General features: G+C 42.5%; 1 protein-coding gene across 1 annotated transcript in view; it reads left to right on the top strand.

The window, feature by feature from the left end:
• Positions 1–18,155, top strand: part of huwe1 (HECT, UBA and WWE domain containing E3 ubiquitin protein ligase 1) — a 74,975-nt gene that overhangs the window by 970 nt on the left and 55,850 nt on the right. The window contains exons 2-11 of the mRNA XM_083657007.1: positions 2,522–2,589; positions 10,837–10,886; positions 12,487–12,556; positions 12,677–12,775; positions 16,024–16,230; positions 16,359–16,511; positions 16,615–16,677; positions 17,203–17,280; positions 17,414–17,461; positions 17,573–17,741. Coding sequence (XP_083513133.1) covers positions 12,512–12,556; positions 12,677–12,775; positions 16,024–16,230; positions 16,359–16,511; positions 16,615–16,677; positions 17,203–17,280; positions 17,414–17,461; positions 17,573–17,741 — 862 coding nt within the window. The 5' untranslated portion in view covers positions 2,522–2,589; positions 10,837–10,886; positions 12,487–12,511. The remainder of the gene's footprint in view (positions 1–2,521; positions 2,590–10,836; positions 10,887–12,486; positions 12,557–12,676; positions 12,776–16,023; positions 16,231–16,358; positions 16,512–16,614; positions 16,678–17,202; positions 17,281–17,413; positions 17,462–17,572; positions 17,742–18,155) is intronic.

Genomic DNA, 18,155 nt, shown 5'->3' with positions numbered 1-18,155 from the left:
AAACTGCACTTGATCAAATCAAGCTGTAGTTTATTGTTTATTTGCACCCCCATTAGTTGCTAGCGAGGTAACAGCTACTCTTCCTGTGGTCCACGTAGTAACGTCAGGCCAAAACGTTACTGGTCAATAGCAGTTTTTGTTTCAGTGGCGAGGCCAGAGTGTACAATGTCTCTGTTCCCTGCAGATCCAACTCTCATCATGACCACTGTGATGATGACACGAAAACAGCAGGACCTTCTGTTGCTTGCCCTCTTAATTGACCCTAATGTAACAATGGATGAAACAAATTGTTTGTGTATAATTCTAGTCATTAGTTTGCATCAACACTGGACAATTAATGGCCAGTTTTGAAGCAGAAACAAGCTGATAATTGATCTGTAAAATAAAATGTTTGTCTGCATTATTCTGAATATGTCTGAGCATGTACCACCAAAATTAGATGGCTTTTAATCTTTGTCTTTGTGTTGTTTGAATTTAATTTGAAAAATGTAATTGGTAGATCATTAAGATTAATATTAATATCAAGATTCAATTTCATTTAGGATGTCTGCTGTATTAAATTAAACACTACTGTTTACATTCATTGTGTATTTACAATGTGTGTGTGTGTGATAACCAGTTGCAGGCAGCTAATTAGTGCACAGTCATATTTCAGTGTTCATATCCACTGTTTCACAGGACAACGGCATTACAGAAAGTGTGCATAACAAAGTAAGACTGGGTTGAGCAGGCTAGTTGGCAGACAAGTAGCTTGAGAGGGAGTGATGAGCTGGTGTTTTCCAGCCCACGCATCTGGTAAGAATGGATAGACCCACAGACTTGAGCAATTGTAATGTCATCAGTGATGTCACTCAAGCAATTTTGATGTCATCAGTGATGTCACTCGAGCAATTGTGCGCCGCGGAACCGGGCCCGCCGTAACCAATATGATAGTACAGTAGTAAGATAAGCATGATCACAGTATTTATCAAGACGATTGAAGTGATCAGGGCATCTGGGTAGTGTAGTGGTAGATTCTAGGGCTGTGGCGATTCACTTATCTCCCGATTCGATACTATCACGATTCTTGGGTGCCGATTCGATTTATATTGCGATTCTTAAGTATTGCGATTCTACGATTATTGCGATTCGATATTACGATTTATTGCGATTTTTGTTTATTTTTTTCTTTTATTTTTTCAGTTTGTTTGCTTTTTTACACTAGATTAGAACATGGGAAAAGTTGAATCATACACTAGAGACTGTATATTACCGTATATATCATGAGTAGGGTTGGGCGATATAGTTAAAAACAGGGGCGGACTGGGATCATAATTCAGGCAGGGCATTAGATACCAAGCAGGCCAGGCCGATATGGGCCGACGCGTGTGAAATTTGGGCCGCTTGAAGCCCAATTTGGGCCGTTTGAAGCCAGATTTGGGCCGTTTGAAGTCCAATTTTACAATGAGATGCACCCACTTTAACCCTGAAGTGTAATTATTACTTCAGACTAACTAATAAAGTAATAAAACCACTAGTAAACCAGTAGGCGGCGCCTGGCCTGTTGTTCAGTGAGTGGCCTGACTGCAAGCACCAAAAAAAAAAAGTTTTTTTTTTTTTTTTTTTTTTTGCGATTATCGATTCTGGAATAAAAGATCGATTCAAAAAATCGTGACATTAAAAATCGCGATACTTAGGTGAATCGATTTTTTCCCCCACCCCTAGTAGATTCCCTGCCTACCAACATGAGGGTCGCAGGTTCGCACCCCTGTGTTACCTCTGGCTTGGTCAGGCGTCCATACAGGCACGATTGGCTGTGTCCGGGGGTGGGAAGCCGAATTGGGGGTGTATGTGTCCCGGTCGCTGCACTAGCGCCTCCTCTGGTCAGTCGGGGCGGAAGGGAACTGGTAGGAATAGCATGATCCACGTGGTACGTCCTACCGGTGAAGCTCCCCCCTGTCAGGTGAAAAGAAGCAGCTGGCAACTGCACATGTGTCGGAGGAAGCATGGTGCTAGTCTACGGCTCTCCCCAGATCGGCAGAGGGTGGAGCAGCGACCGGGCCAGCAGGGGGAAAAATTGGCTAAGTACAATTGGGGAGAAAATGGGGGGAAATTGGAGGAAAAAAAACAATTGGGGTGATCACTGTTGCTGTAAACATTTGACCTTAGATTTCCTACTGGTGTACCTGTATAGATGGTGGGGGATGAGATTCACTGTTTACATTATGCCTTAGAAGGACCACATATTTTCAAACATAATGAAAGAAAATGACACTCTTGTAAGAACACACCGGATGAGAAATGTTGATTTTAAAATGCAAATTTTGTGCTGGGTCCATTCAGGCAATGGAAATCAAGAAACCAAATTATGCCACGACTACTAGCATAACCATTTTGATTATTATTGAGTATTTTATTGCACATGTCATCATTCCAGTTTTGATGTGTTTCACCAGTGCCATAGCTGTGTAAATTCTATTTTGTCAAATTGTCATAGCTGATTTTGGTGATTTATTAATTTATATATATGTTATGCTTTCAGATAGGTAAGAGACTGCAAAGCTAGCCAAGGAGGAGGATGATGGAGCTATTGAACCAAAGCAGTTTCTGGTATGTACTGCTAACCTAATTACTACATTAACTAAACATTTTGATTAAATGCAGTGGACTAGAAGGGATGCATGCACCGAACTGCCACCAATATCTGATACCACAGCCAATACCGTCCTAGAATATGGTATCATAAAATTCAGCCAGTAATTAAATTCAAAGCAATGAGGCGCATTTAAATGTCAAAATATTTTCAGTCCCCCCCCCCCCCCCCCCCCCCCCACTTGTCTGCTGAAAGGCGAAAGTTCCTCTATGCTCATTGAAAATCCAATTTTAGGGGGTGGGGCCTATGAGCATGATTTGTGTCATCACAAATAGTTCGGAAGCCCCCTTGTCCAATATTCAACTTACAAAAGTGTGATCTGCAAACTTGAAGTCTCCAGTGCACAGTATGCTTACTTTATTAGATGGTAGCACTGGTGCTAGTAAGCAAAAATTGTAAGCCTGCTACTACAGTGATCGATACTGCTTATCGATCAGTCGAACAGTTGCAAAATCTTTAAATGGGTGTGGTCATAAATTCAGTCTGACCATTTTATCTCAGATCCGAGCACTCTGGACAGAAGCGTCAACAGATTTTACTCACAAAATATAACAAATAAAAACGTGATGCATATGCATTATTATTAAACGTATTATTTAGCATATCCAGCATTAACGTTTATGTCGCAAATTGCAATCATAAACACAAAATCTATTTCTTAATCTCCAGTAGCACCCGTGCGAGTGGATGCATATTTCATCTCTTGCACAGAATAATTTTTAATAGCATATGCTAGGAGAACTGTAGAACTGACTGTACAACCCTGGTGCACATACACTGAGAATGGACTTTACAGTGAAGTAGGCGACATCTTGTGTACAGCAGGAAAACTTTTGAGATGTATATTTGCATATTCATAGACTGGAATTTTTCTTTATGAGGGAGATGTCATTTTAAGGATTTTAACAAGGTCATTTGTGTGGAAAAACCATATCAGACTCAAATTATTATTCAAAGTAGAATATTATATACATCTTACAACATGACTTTAGGGGGTCAGTCACATTTAATGGCAATTTCCAGGCTGCCAAATAAAACAAATTGGTTCAAATGTACTTGCGACATCATATTATATTTTCTATTTTGAGGTCAGAGAAGTCTTCTCCGCCTTGCCAGGCCATGTCATGTCGTGAAATCTGGGGGGGCGAGGCCTCTGAACCGAGAATATTTAGCGGCGTGTTATTTAAATGACAATTGTTTCCAACCGCCACATTTATCAACACCTGCTCATTCTTACGCTGTGATTGGTGAGATTTGCCCGTTTCGTGAATCACATGTGAACCCTGGCATAAGGTGATTTCTCTGCTCGGATCTGTGCTGGTTTATGCGCTTGTTTGATAAATGAGGGCCCATGTGTTTTGGGGAGGCAGGAATTATTGTGCTGGAAAAATCTCCCTTATTTCCAGAAATAGACATCAGCAGGTATGGCTTTGCAGCATAGAAGCAGAGGAATGTGTTGCACTGCAACACCAAGTTGGAGGGTTCTTGGTATTCTGTTCACTGCCAGGCACTTTGGCTCTCTCCAGCTATTTATCTAGAATTAAAATAAGCATTGGAAACCTACTTCTTGAAAATGTCAACAACACAAACACACAAAAACTTGGACCACTCAGTCAGTGTCAGATATTGCTCGTTTAAATTTTACAAGCTGCAATGAGGCAATTGAGGGTATGCACATGACGTCACAGGCAGAAGTCACTAGCTGGGTTTCCATCCAAAGGTATCGCAACTTTTCATCGCATTTTCAGAAAGTCGACAAAAGAAAATGCGGTATTATGCACGTGTCCACCCACTACCGTTATGTGTAATATCAGGAATGGTAAAGAGGAGGGGCAATTCATTGACGTGATTAAAACACCGCCAGACACCAGTCAAACTAGGGATGCACGATATATCGGCAATCATATCGGTATCGGCCAGTATCGGCCGATTTTTTAACATATCGGTCATATCGGTATCGGTCAGATGTTGCAATGTTAATATCGGTTATCATTATCAGCCAAATTCTTCACATTGATATGAAATAATGCAGTAAATCTATGATTTATGGGCTTTTCCAAAGGCTTTGCAAATAAAGAAATGCATAACTTTTTCAAATTCAGTGTTAACATGTGTTTTTCAGTATGTACAAAATGTGATGATCATAAAAATGTGGTTTTATACAGATCATATCGACATCGGTAAATATCGGTTATCGGCCATAACAGCAATGTTAATATCGGTTATCGGCATCGGCCAAAATTTTCATATCGGTGCATCCCTAAGTCAAACCCTCAAACGAGGGAAATGACCCTGTTCTCTGAATAAATGTGAGGTAAAGAGAAAAACATCCTCGCCTGATATTCAGACTGAAGTGGATCAAATCATGACGGAAGCTTGGTGACGGAGAGCGCACTGCTGTCTGCCTCTGCTGAGCTGCTATTGTTACACGTGTGTTGTTGTCTCGCTATGAAAAACATTACATTACATTACATTACGTCATTTGGCAGACGCTTTTATCCAAAGCGACTTACAATAACACATTTTTGTCAGCAATAGAGCAATCAACTATGCAACACAGTCTATGACAGCTACAACTTCTGAAGGAATAGTGGTAAAGTTTAGTTTAGTAATTTTTTTCTTTTGTTCTTTGTCCCCCCCCCCCACACACATATTAATTTAACGGCTCTAACTCTTCAATTCGCCATATATATATAATCCACGGAGAGGTTACTGTAAATTAATAAAATGTAAATTCTGTATGTGAGTCGCCGGTTATCCCGCTGTCTTCCTCCGTTAAAACGGCATGTTTTTGAATGGAGTTTGGTTACAGATTCGCTAAAGCCGTTTCCACTGCATTTATCGCATTTCCCTTTATCGGTTTTATCAAATTTTCTGGTGTTTCCACTCAGGATTTTAATGCGCAATTTGAAATTTTGCATAAAAACAGGTGGATGGAAACCCAACTACTGTGTGGTCACACCCACTGATAGGGCTCCGTGCCGGTTCCGGTTCCCGAACCCAAATTTGAACCGGCCGGCGCGTTCAGACAGAGAAAATAATTGGTTCGGAACCTGAAAAGTTGGTTCTTCCTTGGGAACCGTGACATCATCAGTGGGCGTGTCTCATTCTAGGCTGTGAAAACGAGCAGGAAGGAGAAGAAGGCAGTGACAACATGGAGAAAAATAATTTGCAGTGGTCTCCTGAGGAAACCAAATGTTTAGTGGCGATTTGGGCATCTACCGAATCTCAAGAAAAGCTAGAAAGCAGTACAAGAAAGAGCAAGTCGTATGCCGAACTTGCGGAAGAGATGGCCAAGGCTGGGTTCACTCGAACACCAGACCAAATAATTAATAAACTTAAAAAACTCAAGGACTACCGAATAATGTCCTCCCACTTTGGTTCCGCTTAAACTGGTGTGAACACGGGTTGGTTCGCCAGAAAGCACCAAGGTTCTGAGACTACAGAACGGAGCCAGAGCCAGAACCAGAACCGTGTCTGTCTGAAAGCGGTATGAGTGGCAGCAAGACCGATTTTGAATGCAGTAATCAGCCTAGATAAATGACACCTGCTGCTCCAAACAACAGAGAGGAACCTTCAACCTGCTGAATGTTTTGCCCATAGGTTTTGCCACTCAGTCCCGATTGAGGGGGCGTGTTCTGGTGGGAAAGTGATGTCCGTGCATACCCTCTATACTGGCTCTACACACACGTTATTGAGTTTTTCCCATACCGCACAAATTAGCGGGGCCAATCAAATCGTCGCGGTCGACTTTGCAGCAACCAGCAGGAATATTTAATTGGTCGGCATTGAACAGGCACGTCACGAGGACGCATTCGTTATTGAAACACAGACAACATGCACGCTCCTTACAAACAACATGCACGCTCCTTACAGACAACATGCACGCTCCACAGACAACATGCACGCTCCTATGTGCATTCGTTATTGAAACACAGACAACATGCACGGCACGCTCCTATGTGCATCTGCAGACACAAGTGTGAGCCAACATCTCATCGACATTGCCTCGATGCGAAAACAATGCAACTTAAAACGTGTGGCACTGGGCAATAACTCTCACGACAGTGGAGAGGCGTGTGTGCTGTGCATTTGCTTCTCTCCCTCCAAGCACCTGCGTCAGGCTGTCCTCTCTGATCAAAGGAGTGTATATATATATTTAGAACACGGCTCTCTCGAATACTCGATTCTGATTGGTCAATCAACAATATTCACCGGTCATTATTTCTCGACAACCGACCGCTGCTCTGCCACACCTGGATTAATCAGTTGGTAAGAGCATTTTGTCCGCAGACGCTACTAATTAGGCCAAGGCAGATGTGGTGTCTTGTGTGCCAATTACGAATGAAACCGCTTTGTGTTGAAAACGCTATTAAAAAATCTATTTGAATAATTATTTTTGTCAGATTATTGAATGATTTAGTTGTAGGCCGTGTTCTAAGCGGGATAATGTATACTGAGCCGGTGATTACTGGAAATAATGACCTTCAGGTGAATGATTTAGCCCTCCGCTGCGCGTCGGGCTAAATCATTCACCTGTCGGTCATTATTTCCACAGTAATCACCGGCTCAGTATACATTATCCCTTACATATATATATGTACCATTTGAATGTACCATCTGCACAAGGCTTTACATCTACTGAGCTAACTGAAGAGTTATGCGATATGAAAGTGGCTATTTTAATTGTAGGCGAAGTGTTGATCCATGCAGGAGCGTGTCTATGTTCCCTCAGCCCTATGTTCCCTCATTTCAGTACCTTACATATTAACCAAACATACTAACCAATCATCATTCTTCATGCCTAAAACCTAACCAATCATCACTTGTCATGCCTAAATGTAACCAATTGTCGCTCCCCATGCCTAAATCTAACCAAGCATCAGTCCCCAAGTCTCCATGCCTAAACGTAACCTAGAGGCAGAATAGGGTGGGCCATGCCTTCGCCATCCTGGGAAAATTAATTTTGCGTACCTAACCCCGATGCTAAGATTGCTGAGGGAACATAAGAGGCATAATTTGGATGGGGGGGGATTCATGAGGGAACAAGGCTGAGGGAACATAGGATGACTTTATCCATACTATTACTGCGCTCAGTGTGCTTGACTGATCAGTGCAACAAAAATTGGGGTGTTTAAGGGATACGCCAACATTTTGGGAGTTTAGGCCATTTGTCATAATGTCGATATCAAAACTAGAATGCACATGGTTTTATTTTCAATCTGCGTGCCCTACAAAGAGCCATCGCTGCTACTTAGCTAGCATTACAATGGGGGTGACCGGTACATCCGTTCAGTCGCCCAAAATACACATTACAACAGCGCCACAAACACTCACATGTACATGTTGTGACTCGTGTACTCACCACGTGATGAAATAAGAATCCAAAGTTCTGTGAAACGGTCCTTCTCATATTAAATACACTATCACAATCTAATCCACAATCTATTGGCATGTGCAGCCCACAACTGCTCAACTTCCCATCTGACATCATCAGTGATGTCATCTGTGACATCATTACTGAAAAATCATCTTATGACATCACTGATGATGTCATAGGCACTGATTATGTCATAGGCATTGTGACATCATCAGTGGGACAAAAATGTAAACAGACAGACAGAGCCCACTTGCTCACTTTTATGTCATGAGGATATTTCATCAGGTGAGTACACGAGTCACAACATGTACATAGATCTTTTTGGCGCTGTTAGAATGTGTGTTTTTGGTGACTTGAATGGGGGGCTGACTGTACCGGTATCTCCCATTAATTTGTGAATCTAACTAACTGGAGGGCTGTACCTCACAGGGTACTGCACGGAGAGTGACGGTAAAGACATTGTTTATCTTGTTTGTGTATGGGCAATATGGCAAATATGTGAATCTCTCAAAAAGTGGGACTATCCCTTTAATGTTTCTGTTGGCCCATTTCTCAGCAACCGTTTTGAGGTGGTAAGCAGGTGTAATCAATACCATGATGGTTCCATTCCATTTAGGTGTACCAGTGCCAGGGCCCTTCTTAATGTCATTTGTTACACCTGCTTTACCACCTCAAAACGGTTGCTGTGAAATGGGCCTATGCTATTAATAGTTCCAGTCATAACCAACTGTAAGCCCAGTTAACAGAATATACTCAATGTGGGTTTTAGTGTTTTGTACTTTTGTACTAGATATTAATATTGCAGTATGTATATTATCAAGTATTTATATCACTGTTGTTGACCATCAGACGGCATACCTCCAAAGTTGTGATGCACATAAATAAAACGATGGATGAAAGATGGATATATAATTGATTAGAATAATACAGATTATAGACCATCTAAATTGCTTTAGTGTTATGTACCCTATATTTGCTATGGAGTGTCCACTTAAGGGTCGCGTTGAGGGGAGTTATTGCATTCCTACAGTAAACCAAAGATTCTGCATGGCATCGATAAACAGTGGCTAGCCCAGTCAGTCCCTGCCTGCCGTAACGTTATTCACTTTTTGCACACTACCCAGAGTCATGATGACTGTGCCAACAGCTAGTGCCTACATGCTACGGATACACGCGCGCATACTCTCCGAAAAAATGAACATTATCTAACGGACCCGATGAACACACTTGTGTCCTCCCGAGCCGGTAGCTACACACTAATTGCCCTAAGTACGAAAACCGAGAGCACCAACTCGCAGTGTCACGTTATTAGACCCGTCTGGGAATGATTCAGCGAGTTATTATGCGTTTCTGCTTGCTGCTACTCAACTAGCTAGCTTGCTAGCTAGCCAGCGCGTGCTACGACTGACTGTCTAGCTGCTGAAAGGCCGGGGTAAGAAGAATAAAAACCTTGACAAAGTATCTGAATACAAGTAGCGGTTGTTTGACACACATTCAAGTATTTTGTTGTCGCCCGGAGCATCGAGCTAAATGTTTACGGTAACGTTATCTGTTGAATTGTGAGCGGGGATGCAGAGTGGAGATTGCGGGCTTCTCTTCTGCGGCCTGTATGCATCCTCGGACTAAATTAGTGAGCAGTCAGGTCAGGACAGCATGGTGACTCTGTGATGTCTGGACAACTGAAAGCAGCGGCATAACCGCTAAACACGCATTTTGAGCCTTATAATTAGTACGCTTGACATGTTTCCCAAGTTAACATTAGCTGGTTATCCGAACTGATTTCATTAGCTCATGTGATAATTTGTTGCTTTCAAGTCATTTCAGGGAAGATCCTCTGCTACCGGTAGCTAGCTGTTAACGTTAGCTGGTTAATCGCTAGCAGCAACTCCTTGAAGCTTTACGTTATCGAGCAAATGCTTTGCTTCGGTTCGAACGTTAAGCCAGGTTTTGTTTTGGCCGTCGTGTTGCTAGCCAGGTTACCAAGTCAGCCCCTTCCACGGCGACTAACGTTAGTTCGTCAAATGTGTGGCTTTTCATGGATAAATATCCCGCTAGCAAGAGGGCTAACGTTAGCTTGGTAGCTATAACTTTAACCTGTCAGTGTCAAGTCACTTGAGTACATGTTAACTTAGCTGAAAGCGAACCGTTAACGAGGCATATTAGCGGTCTGTTTTCATGGGACAACGTTTGAATCTTTAGCACTCGTAGTCGTAACTAAATGTTTCAGGCTATCAATTTGGGCCCAACCTAAATTAACATTGTGTCGTATGTAACGTTGGCTAACATTGCTAGCCTCCAATTCGCTGCCTTGGTCTGCTCGGTGATAAACGAAACTCGCCTGGTAACCAGCATTAACGTAAACAAGCATTACCTGCAGTGCTAGCCAATGATTGTGCATAATCGTCAGCTATTAGACATTTTTTGCAAACGATTTTTCACCGTGTTGACCTCCTTGCTTATTAGTTGGATGTGCTGCCACAATTCAGGATTTATTTACTACTTTGCTACTTGGTTGTCTGTTGGTTGAATGTTGTTCATGTATGTGACATGTATGTATCTGTAGGTGTGTTGGTATTTATTCTACTAATGTATGATTTGCCATGATAACCGTGACTGGTGCATTCATTTGACTGCTTATAACGTGCTTCTGATGTCATTGAATCCCACTCTCCATTGTTATACATTGGCATAACTTTCCTTACACTGTATTTAAAGTAAATATGTTGTGGTGAATAATGCTTTGAGGTGTCTTGATTATTGGAAACTGTTAATGCTTATGTTGCACCAGAAACTGGGCAAATTAATGAAATCTATCATTTTGCAGGTAACGTGAACGGAATATGCTGTTAACTGGGTATTGCCAAATTACTTACTGTAAGTGCCACATTCATTGTTGTATAATCAATATGGGCTTAGGGCAATCTCTGTTTAAATTTTTGTCCCACTGACGATGTCATAGGAGCCTAGAGGTATTGTGACATCACTGATAATGTCATCAGTGATGTCATAAGAGCATAATCATCTTATGACATCGCTGATGATGTCATAGGTACTGATGTAAACGTAAGGGGCACACACACCCGCATGCATGTTAACTTAAGGGCAATAACATTTTGAGAGCAACACATGCGCATGCCAATAGCGCAGGCAAGGCCACGCAGCAGCCGAGCTGCGGGCGAGGCCGCATAGCGAGCTGCAGGGCGGGCGAGTAGCGAGCCAGTGCAGCGGGCGAGCCTAGGAATCGAGTGCGCGTACTGTGCGAGATGCCTAGTAGTCTAAACCAGGGATGGGCCCTCGAGTAATTTTTTTTTTTTTTTTTTTTTAAGGCGGTTAGAGGGAAAACAAAGAATGTCACATACCTGCCAACACTCCTGATTTTCACGGGAGTCTCCCTATTTTTTACCCTGACTCCCGCTGTGCTCCTGATTGGTAAAATGTCTCCTCTATTAATCTCCCGATTTCATAGTGATGCAAATCAAATGGCTGTAGTGTAAGGTGACCAGATTTCTGAAATAGAAATTGGGGACATTTCCAGTTGGGCAGTCAACATATTAAAATATCCAATATTATTATCTAGAAAATAGAAAAAGTGGGGTGATTCCAGTTTTATGTATTTGTGACCACGGTAGTGGTTGTACTGTAATAAACTATGTACTGTTATCCCTCCAAAATGCCACATTAAGACATCAAGACCTTGAGGAACACCGTAGAAAAATGTAGGCTGATGCTATGATTTGTTTGACATTTGGAGATGTGATATAAGTATCTTCACTCTAGCTTTAAAAATTAGCTGGCTAGAGCCTCTGAAAGAGTGAGGAGTCACCAAAAATGGGGTCTGTCACCTGAAAATCGGTGACGTCTGGTCTCGGGACATCTGGTCACCTTGAAGCGGGCTGTAGTGAAGTTTCTGGTATCATATGAAGCTGGAAGACATAAGGCATCCGTTGGTACCAACCATGTCATGCTAGCTAGTCAGGAAGGCGGATAAATAAATAATGCTCCATAGGCTAAATGTTGGTGAGGGAAAACCTGCCCTTGACCTCAAGATATCTGAATGATAATGGGTTCTATCCTTTAAAAAACAAGGTAGCCCAACCCTTACTAATTGCATTTGAATATGAAAAATAGAAATGTTTGTATACAAATCTCTGATTACATTTCATTATTTTCATCAAATAAGTAGCTATAATAGGGGTAATTGAGTGATGGGGTTACAGTATCCTACTGGTTGAACGACACAGTCACAATCTGGCCCTCTGGTAGTGAGGGGGAAAATGTGGCCCTCTATCAAAGATTCCCATCCCTCGTCTAAACCTATGAATCCCTTGTAGTATTCATTTGAAAGCGTTATGAAGTTGAACATTTGTTTCAAAACATGTTGAATAATAATAACTTTATGTGAAGTTGATATTTTGCATTACACACACATCATGGTGTTTCTAATACAATAGCATGACTTGTCATTTCTCAACAGGAGCAACAAATAGAAAGTATCGACAATGAAGGTCGACAGAAGCAAGTTAAAGAAAACCCCCACGGAAGCTGTGAGTATAATGAATCATAATATGCGTAATATGCATAATGCTTCCTCCGTAATCAGTGGTGGTCCTTGTGACCTGCTTGGCCGTCCTTTGCCCTCATGCTCTCTTCTCTGTACCACGCAGCCTGCCGACTGCCGGACACTCATCGAGAAGCTCAAGGCCTGCAGCGATGAGCAACTTCTGATTGAACTGCAACACATCAAGACCTGGAATATTGGCAAGGTAAGCCATGGAGCGATGTGGGGGAGGAGCACCTATTCACATGCAGTCATATCAAGGTTCCCATTGGTGAAGGAATTTCTTAAATATCGTGCACTTTTGCGAGTGTATTTCTGATAGGAAAAGTCAGGGAATTTGAAGATATGGCAGTCGGAGAATATCAGGGATGTTTGTGATCAATTAGTTAATTAGGCTATTGCAGACTAGGGGTGTCGACATTTCTCGATTATTAGAAGCATGGCGTGGACGGTCGATTTTTAAATGCTAATTAATGTGATGTTGGCAGAAAGAAAAGGCGGAACTCAGCTGTGAGCGCATTTCAGCACCCGGATCGTCAATAGCGCGACACGCAGAGTTATATTTTTTCAAATATATTTTATTTTCAATTTTCCGTTGTAATTATGCTTCGGTGAATACGTTCATTTGACTGTTAAGACACGGTAAACATGCATGCAGAATAATCTAATGTTACTTCTCCACCGAGTGGTTATTGTTTAGCCTACTGTGAGATTTTCACCTGAACAATAAGCCTACCTGTCTTGTAGATGTTTGCAGTCCAACATACTAATATTCACGACGTTAATGCCATCTGCGCATCAATCATACAGGTGACGATACTGTCTAACTGTTCTGCCAGACTTTCATCTATACCAGTGTTTCTCAAACAGTGGTCCGCGGACTACTGGTGGTCCGCGGGCGCCCCCTAGTGGTCCGCGAGTAGATTTATATTTCTTTCCTTTTTTTTTACCTCCCACTATCCAATCAGAGAAATGTTGACATTTTCTGGGAAACTCAAGGTCAGATCACGATGCCTTTTAAAGGACTATATGTATTTTTTCACCCCGAATCCAATGACACCACGCCTGACTCTCTACGACTTAAGGTTGTGGAGATACCTCCACTCTGCCTGCAGGGCTACAGGAGAGAGACAGAGTACAGCGGGTGGTTGGGAGTTCCAAGTTACTGACCAAACACTATTTCAGTAATTGCTGTCAGAATATAGAGCCATTTAACACTTATTTGAACACAAAAACATCACTGAATGCGACTTGAAGATGGCAAAAGATAGCCTTTTTGACTTTGGCAACATTGTGCATTTATTGAACTTGAAAAAACTTTCTTTGAACTTTGAATATATTTGAACTGAACAGGAGAAATAAATGTAAAAAAAAGGTAAATAGACTAACTAAAATAAATTACATACAGTGGGTTCGGAAAGTATTCAGACCCCCTCAAATTTTTCACTCTTTGTCATATTGCAGCCATTTGCTAAAAGCAATTAATTTCATTTTTTTCCTCGTTCATGCACACACAGCACCCAATATTGTCAGAAAAACACAGACTTGTAGAAATTTTTGCAGATTTATTACAAAAAAACACTGAAATATCACATGGCCATAAGTATTCAGACCCTTTGCTCAGTATTGAGTAGAAGCACCTTTTTGAGCCAATACAGCCATGAGTCTTCTTGGGAATGATCCAACAAGTCTTTCACACCTGGATTTGGGGATCTTTTGCCAATCCTCCTTGCAGATCCTCTCCAGTTCTGTCAGGTTGGATGGTGAACGTTGGTGGACAGCCATCTTCAGGTCTCTCCAGAGATGCTCAATTGGATTTAAGTCAGGACTCTGGCTCGGCCATTCAAGAACATTCACATAGTTGTTCTGAAACCACTCCTTCGTTATTTTAGCTGTGTGCTTGGGATCATTGTCTTGTTGGAAGGTGAACCTTCGGCCCATTCTGAGGTCGTGAACACTCTGGAAAAGGTTTTTGTCCAGGATATCAATGTACTTGGCTGCATTCATCTTTCCTTCAATTGCAACCAGTCGTCCTGTCCCTGCAGCTGAAAAACACCCCCACAGCATGATGCTGCCACCACCATGCTTCACTGTAGGGATGGTATTAGGCAGATGATGAGCAGTGCCAGGTGTTCTCCACAAATACCGCTTAGAATTAAGACCAAAAAGTTCGATTTTGGTCTCATCAGACCAGAGAATTTTATTTCTCAGAGTCTGGGAGTCCTTCAGGTGTTTTTTGGCAAACCCGATGCGGGCTTTCATGTGTTCTGCACTGAGGAGAGGCTTCCGTCGGGCCACTCTGCCATAAAGCCCCGACTGGTGGAGGGCTGCAGTGATGGTTGTCTTTCTAGAACTTTGTCCCATCTCCCTGCTGCATCTCTGGAGCTCAGCCAGAGTGATCTTTGGGTTCTTCTTTACCTCTCTCACCAAGGCTCTTCTCCCCCAGATGCTCAGTTTGGCCGGACGGCCAGTTCGAGGAAGAGTCCTGGTCGTCCCAAACTTCTTCCATTTAAGGATTATGGAGGCCACTGTGCTCTTAGGAACCTTAAGTGCAACAGAATTTTTTTGTAGCCTTGGCCAGATCTGTGCCTTGCCACAATTCTGTCTCTCAGCTCTTCAGTCAGTTCCTTCGACCTCATGATTCTCATTTGCTCTGACTTTACACTGTGAGCTGTAAGGTCTTATATTGACAGGTGTGTGCTTTTTTCAATCAAGTCCAATCTATATAATTAAGCACAATGAAGGTGTAGGCCCATCTCAAGGATGATCAGAAGAATTGGACAGCACCCGAGTTAAATATACAAGTGTCACAGCAAAGGGTCTGAATACTTATGGCCATGTGATATTTCAGTGTTTTTTTGTAATAAATCTGCAAAAATGTCTACAAGTCTGTGTTTTTCTGACAATATTGGGTGCTGTGTGTGCATGAACGAGGAAAAAAATGAAATTAATTGCTTTTAGCAAATGGCTGCAATATGACAAAGAGTGAAAAATTTAAGGGGGTCTGAATACTTTCCGAACCCACTGTATATATTTTTTATATTGGTTATCTTGTTTTCATAATTGTGGGAAGCCACAAATTTGATTAATTGTACTGCTATTTGTCATTTAATTAGCCTGTAATTTGTAATTTACAGTTGAAGTAGTAGGGCTATTGTTTTTGGGGATGTTTTGGGAGTTAGGTGGTCCCTGAGTTTTTTTCATTGGTTTAAGTGATCCTTGGTCTGAAAAAGTTTGAGAAACACTGATCTATACCCTATTTGCTACAAGCTAAGCTTCACAATTAAACAAGGATGAGAAAGTTACAGAGCAAAATATATCAATAAAGACAGTTCAGTGAAAATCATTCTGGATATCAAAATTGAATCGTCAATATTTCTTGTTAAAAAGGTTAATTTTGGACCCTGCTTTGCTACGTCAGTGGGTTAAAATGTTGCCTTCGGATTTCAACAGTGTGAACTATACCACTGGGTGGACCTGCTGGACCGCTTCGATGGCATCTTGTGTGACGCGGGCCAGACGGTGGAGAATATGTCCTGGCTGCTGGTGTGTGACCGTCCAGACAACGGCCAGCTCAAAGCCCTGCTGCTGGCAGTGCTCAACTTCACAGCTCTGCTCATTGAGTATAGCTTCTCCAGGCACCTCTACAGCTCCATAGAGGTAGGCTGGAAGCCAAACCACGCCCTCTCTTCTGGACCATGCACCTATCAGAGTGAAGGAAATACACCTCATCACTAACTTTTCACCCTCTGTCCCCTCCCCCCCACCCCCAAATCCTCCTTTTACAGCACTTAACCACCTTGCTAGCGTCATGTGACATGCAGGTGGTCCTGTCGGTGCTGAACCTGCTCTATGTGTTCAGTAAGCGTTCCAACTACATCACAAGACTGGGCTCGGACAAGAGAACCCCTCTACTGGCCCGTCTGCAACACCTGGCTGAGGTTCTGTTCTGCTGACTGCTCAATGCCATCACTTTACTATTGCCATGATGACCGTTAAGACAGGGAGCTTATTTTTGCTCATTGGTGTTGTGTTCTCTTGTAGAGCTGGGGAGGAAAGGAGAATGGCTTTGGTCTGGCAGAGTGCTGCAGGGACCTGCCTATGGCGGTAAGCGTTTGTCACTAATGCTCAATAACGGTCTCAAATAACTGCTTGCTGCTTTGGAATGATTAGACCGATCATAGAGACACTGCGGAGCGCGTTATCATTCAGAAACCACGCCCAAAACGGGGGGAAACAAAAAACCCCCCCCCAATCCTGGCATTCTCCTATGTCGCGTGCATCGATTCGTCGGGTGTTGCACGCAAAGATCATATATACGGAAGATGAACACTCCAACTTCATTGACAGCTAGATCCACATTTTTCTTCTTGCCAATTCTCAATGGCTTCCTTGTTTTGCTCGGGAGAACAACATTTTTTTTATTTGCGATTTTTCTGTGCAGCCCACCACACAAACAGCTTTTAGCTATGTTTAATTCAAAGGAAATGATGCTGGTGTATGGGAGTGAATGGAGCGCTTTCCCCCGTGATGGGCGTGGCCTATTTCATGCACTGTGTCTATGCTTTACTCATAAAGTTCTTCTTCTCTCCCCTCCTCTCCCCATGCTTGCTCACATTGGCACATAAACAGAAGTACCCTCCCAGTGCCACCACACTGCACTTTGAGTTTTACGCTGAACCAGGCCCTGAGGTCAAGGTAGAGAGGAAGGTAACAACCAAAACATTTCTTTATGCACTTATAACACAAAATGTATATAATATTTGACAAATATTGTTGCCTCTGATTTGTTTGCAAATTGTTTACTAATTCTACCATTTGTGAACCTTCCTCCCTGCAACAGACAAGTAGTAACACACTACACTATATTCACATCGAGCAGCTTGACAAGGTAAAATTTGATTCTCCTTATTGTCTCATAGCAAATAATGAATGTCATGGCAACCGGATGCTTCTGCTCACACCTCTGCTTGTACGTCTTTGTGTATTGTGTGTCTGTTAGATTTCAGAGAGCCCGTCTGAGATCATGGAGTCGCTGACAGTGATGTACAACATCCCGAAAGACAAGCAGACCCTGCTGTTCACACACATTCGACTGGCGCATGGCTTCTCCAATCACAAGAAGAGGCTACAGGCCGTGCAAGCTCGACTGCACGCCATCTCTATACTGGGTGAATAGAGGCCCTTCTCCTACCATAGAGTGACCAAGGCTTTTTGCCTTGAGTTTAAAGGGGGAATTCTGTATTTTTCAACCTGGACCTTATTTTTGTAAAAAAAAAAAAAGACCAATTAGAATCAGATTTGTTTTAAATTGATGAGAGTGAGATCCAGCCGCGCAACAGGCTGTAACAGAGGCGGACGGGGGCATAGCCACACCGAGCATGTACGTCCTGTAAAGAGCTTATTTTCGCCACGCACAGGCTCATCTCGTTATTATATGATAGAGAGCGAAATGGAAGAGCTTCTTTTTACCTCCAGCTGCCTGCTTCCTGGTAGATCCCAGATCGCGGTAACCAAGTCTCGTGAGAGTTGCGTTGGTAGATCCCAGATCGCGGTAACCAAGTCTCGTGAGAGTTGCGTTGGTA

This window comes from Poromitra crassiceps, assembly GCF_964638095.1.
Source record: "Poromitra crassiceps genome assembly, chromosome: 20".
NCBI classification, from domain to species: domain Eukaryota; kingdom Metazoa; phylum Chordata; class Actinopteri; order Beryciformes; family Melamphaidae; genus Poromitra; species Poromitra crassiceps.
This window is presented reverse-complemented; position numbering and strand designations above follow the sequence as displayed.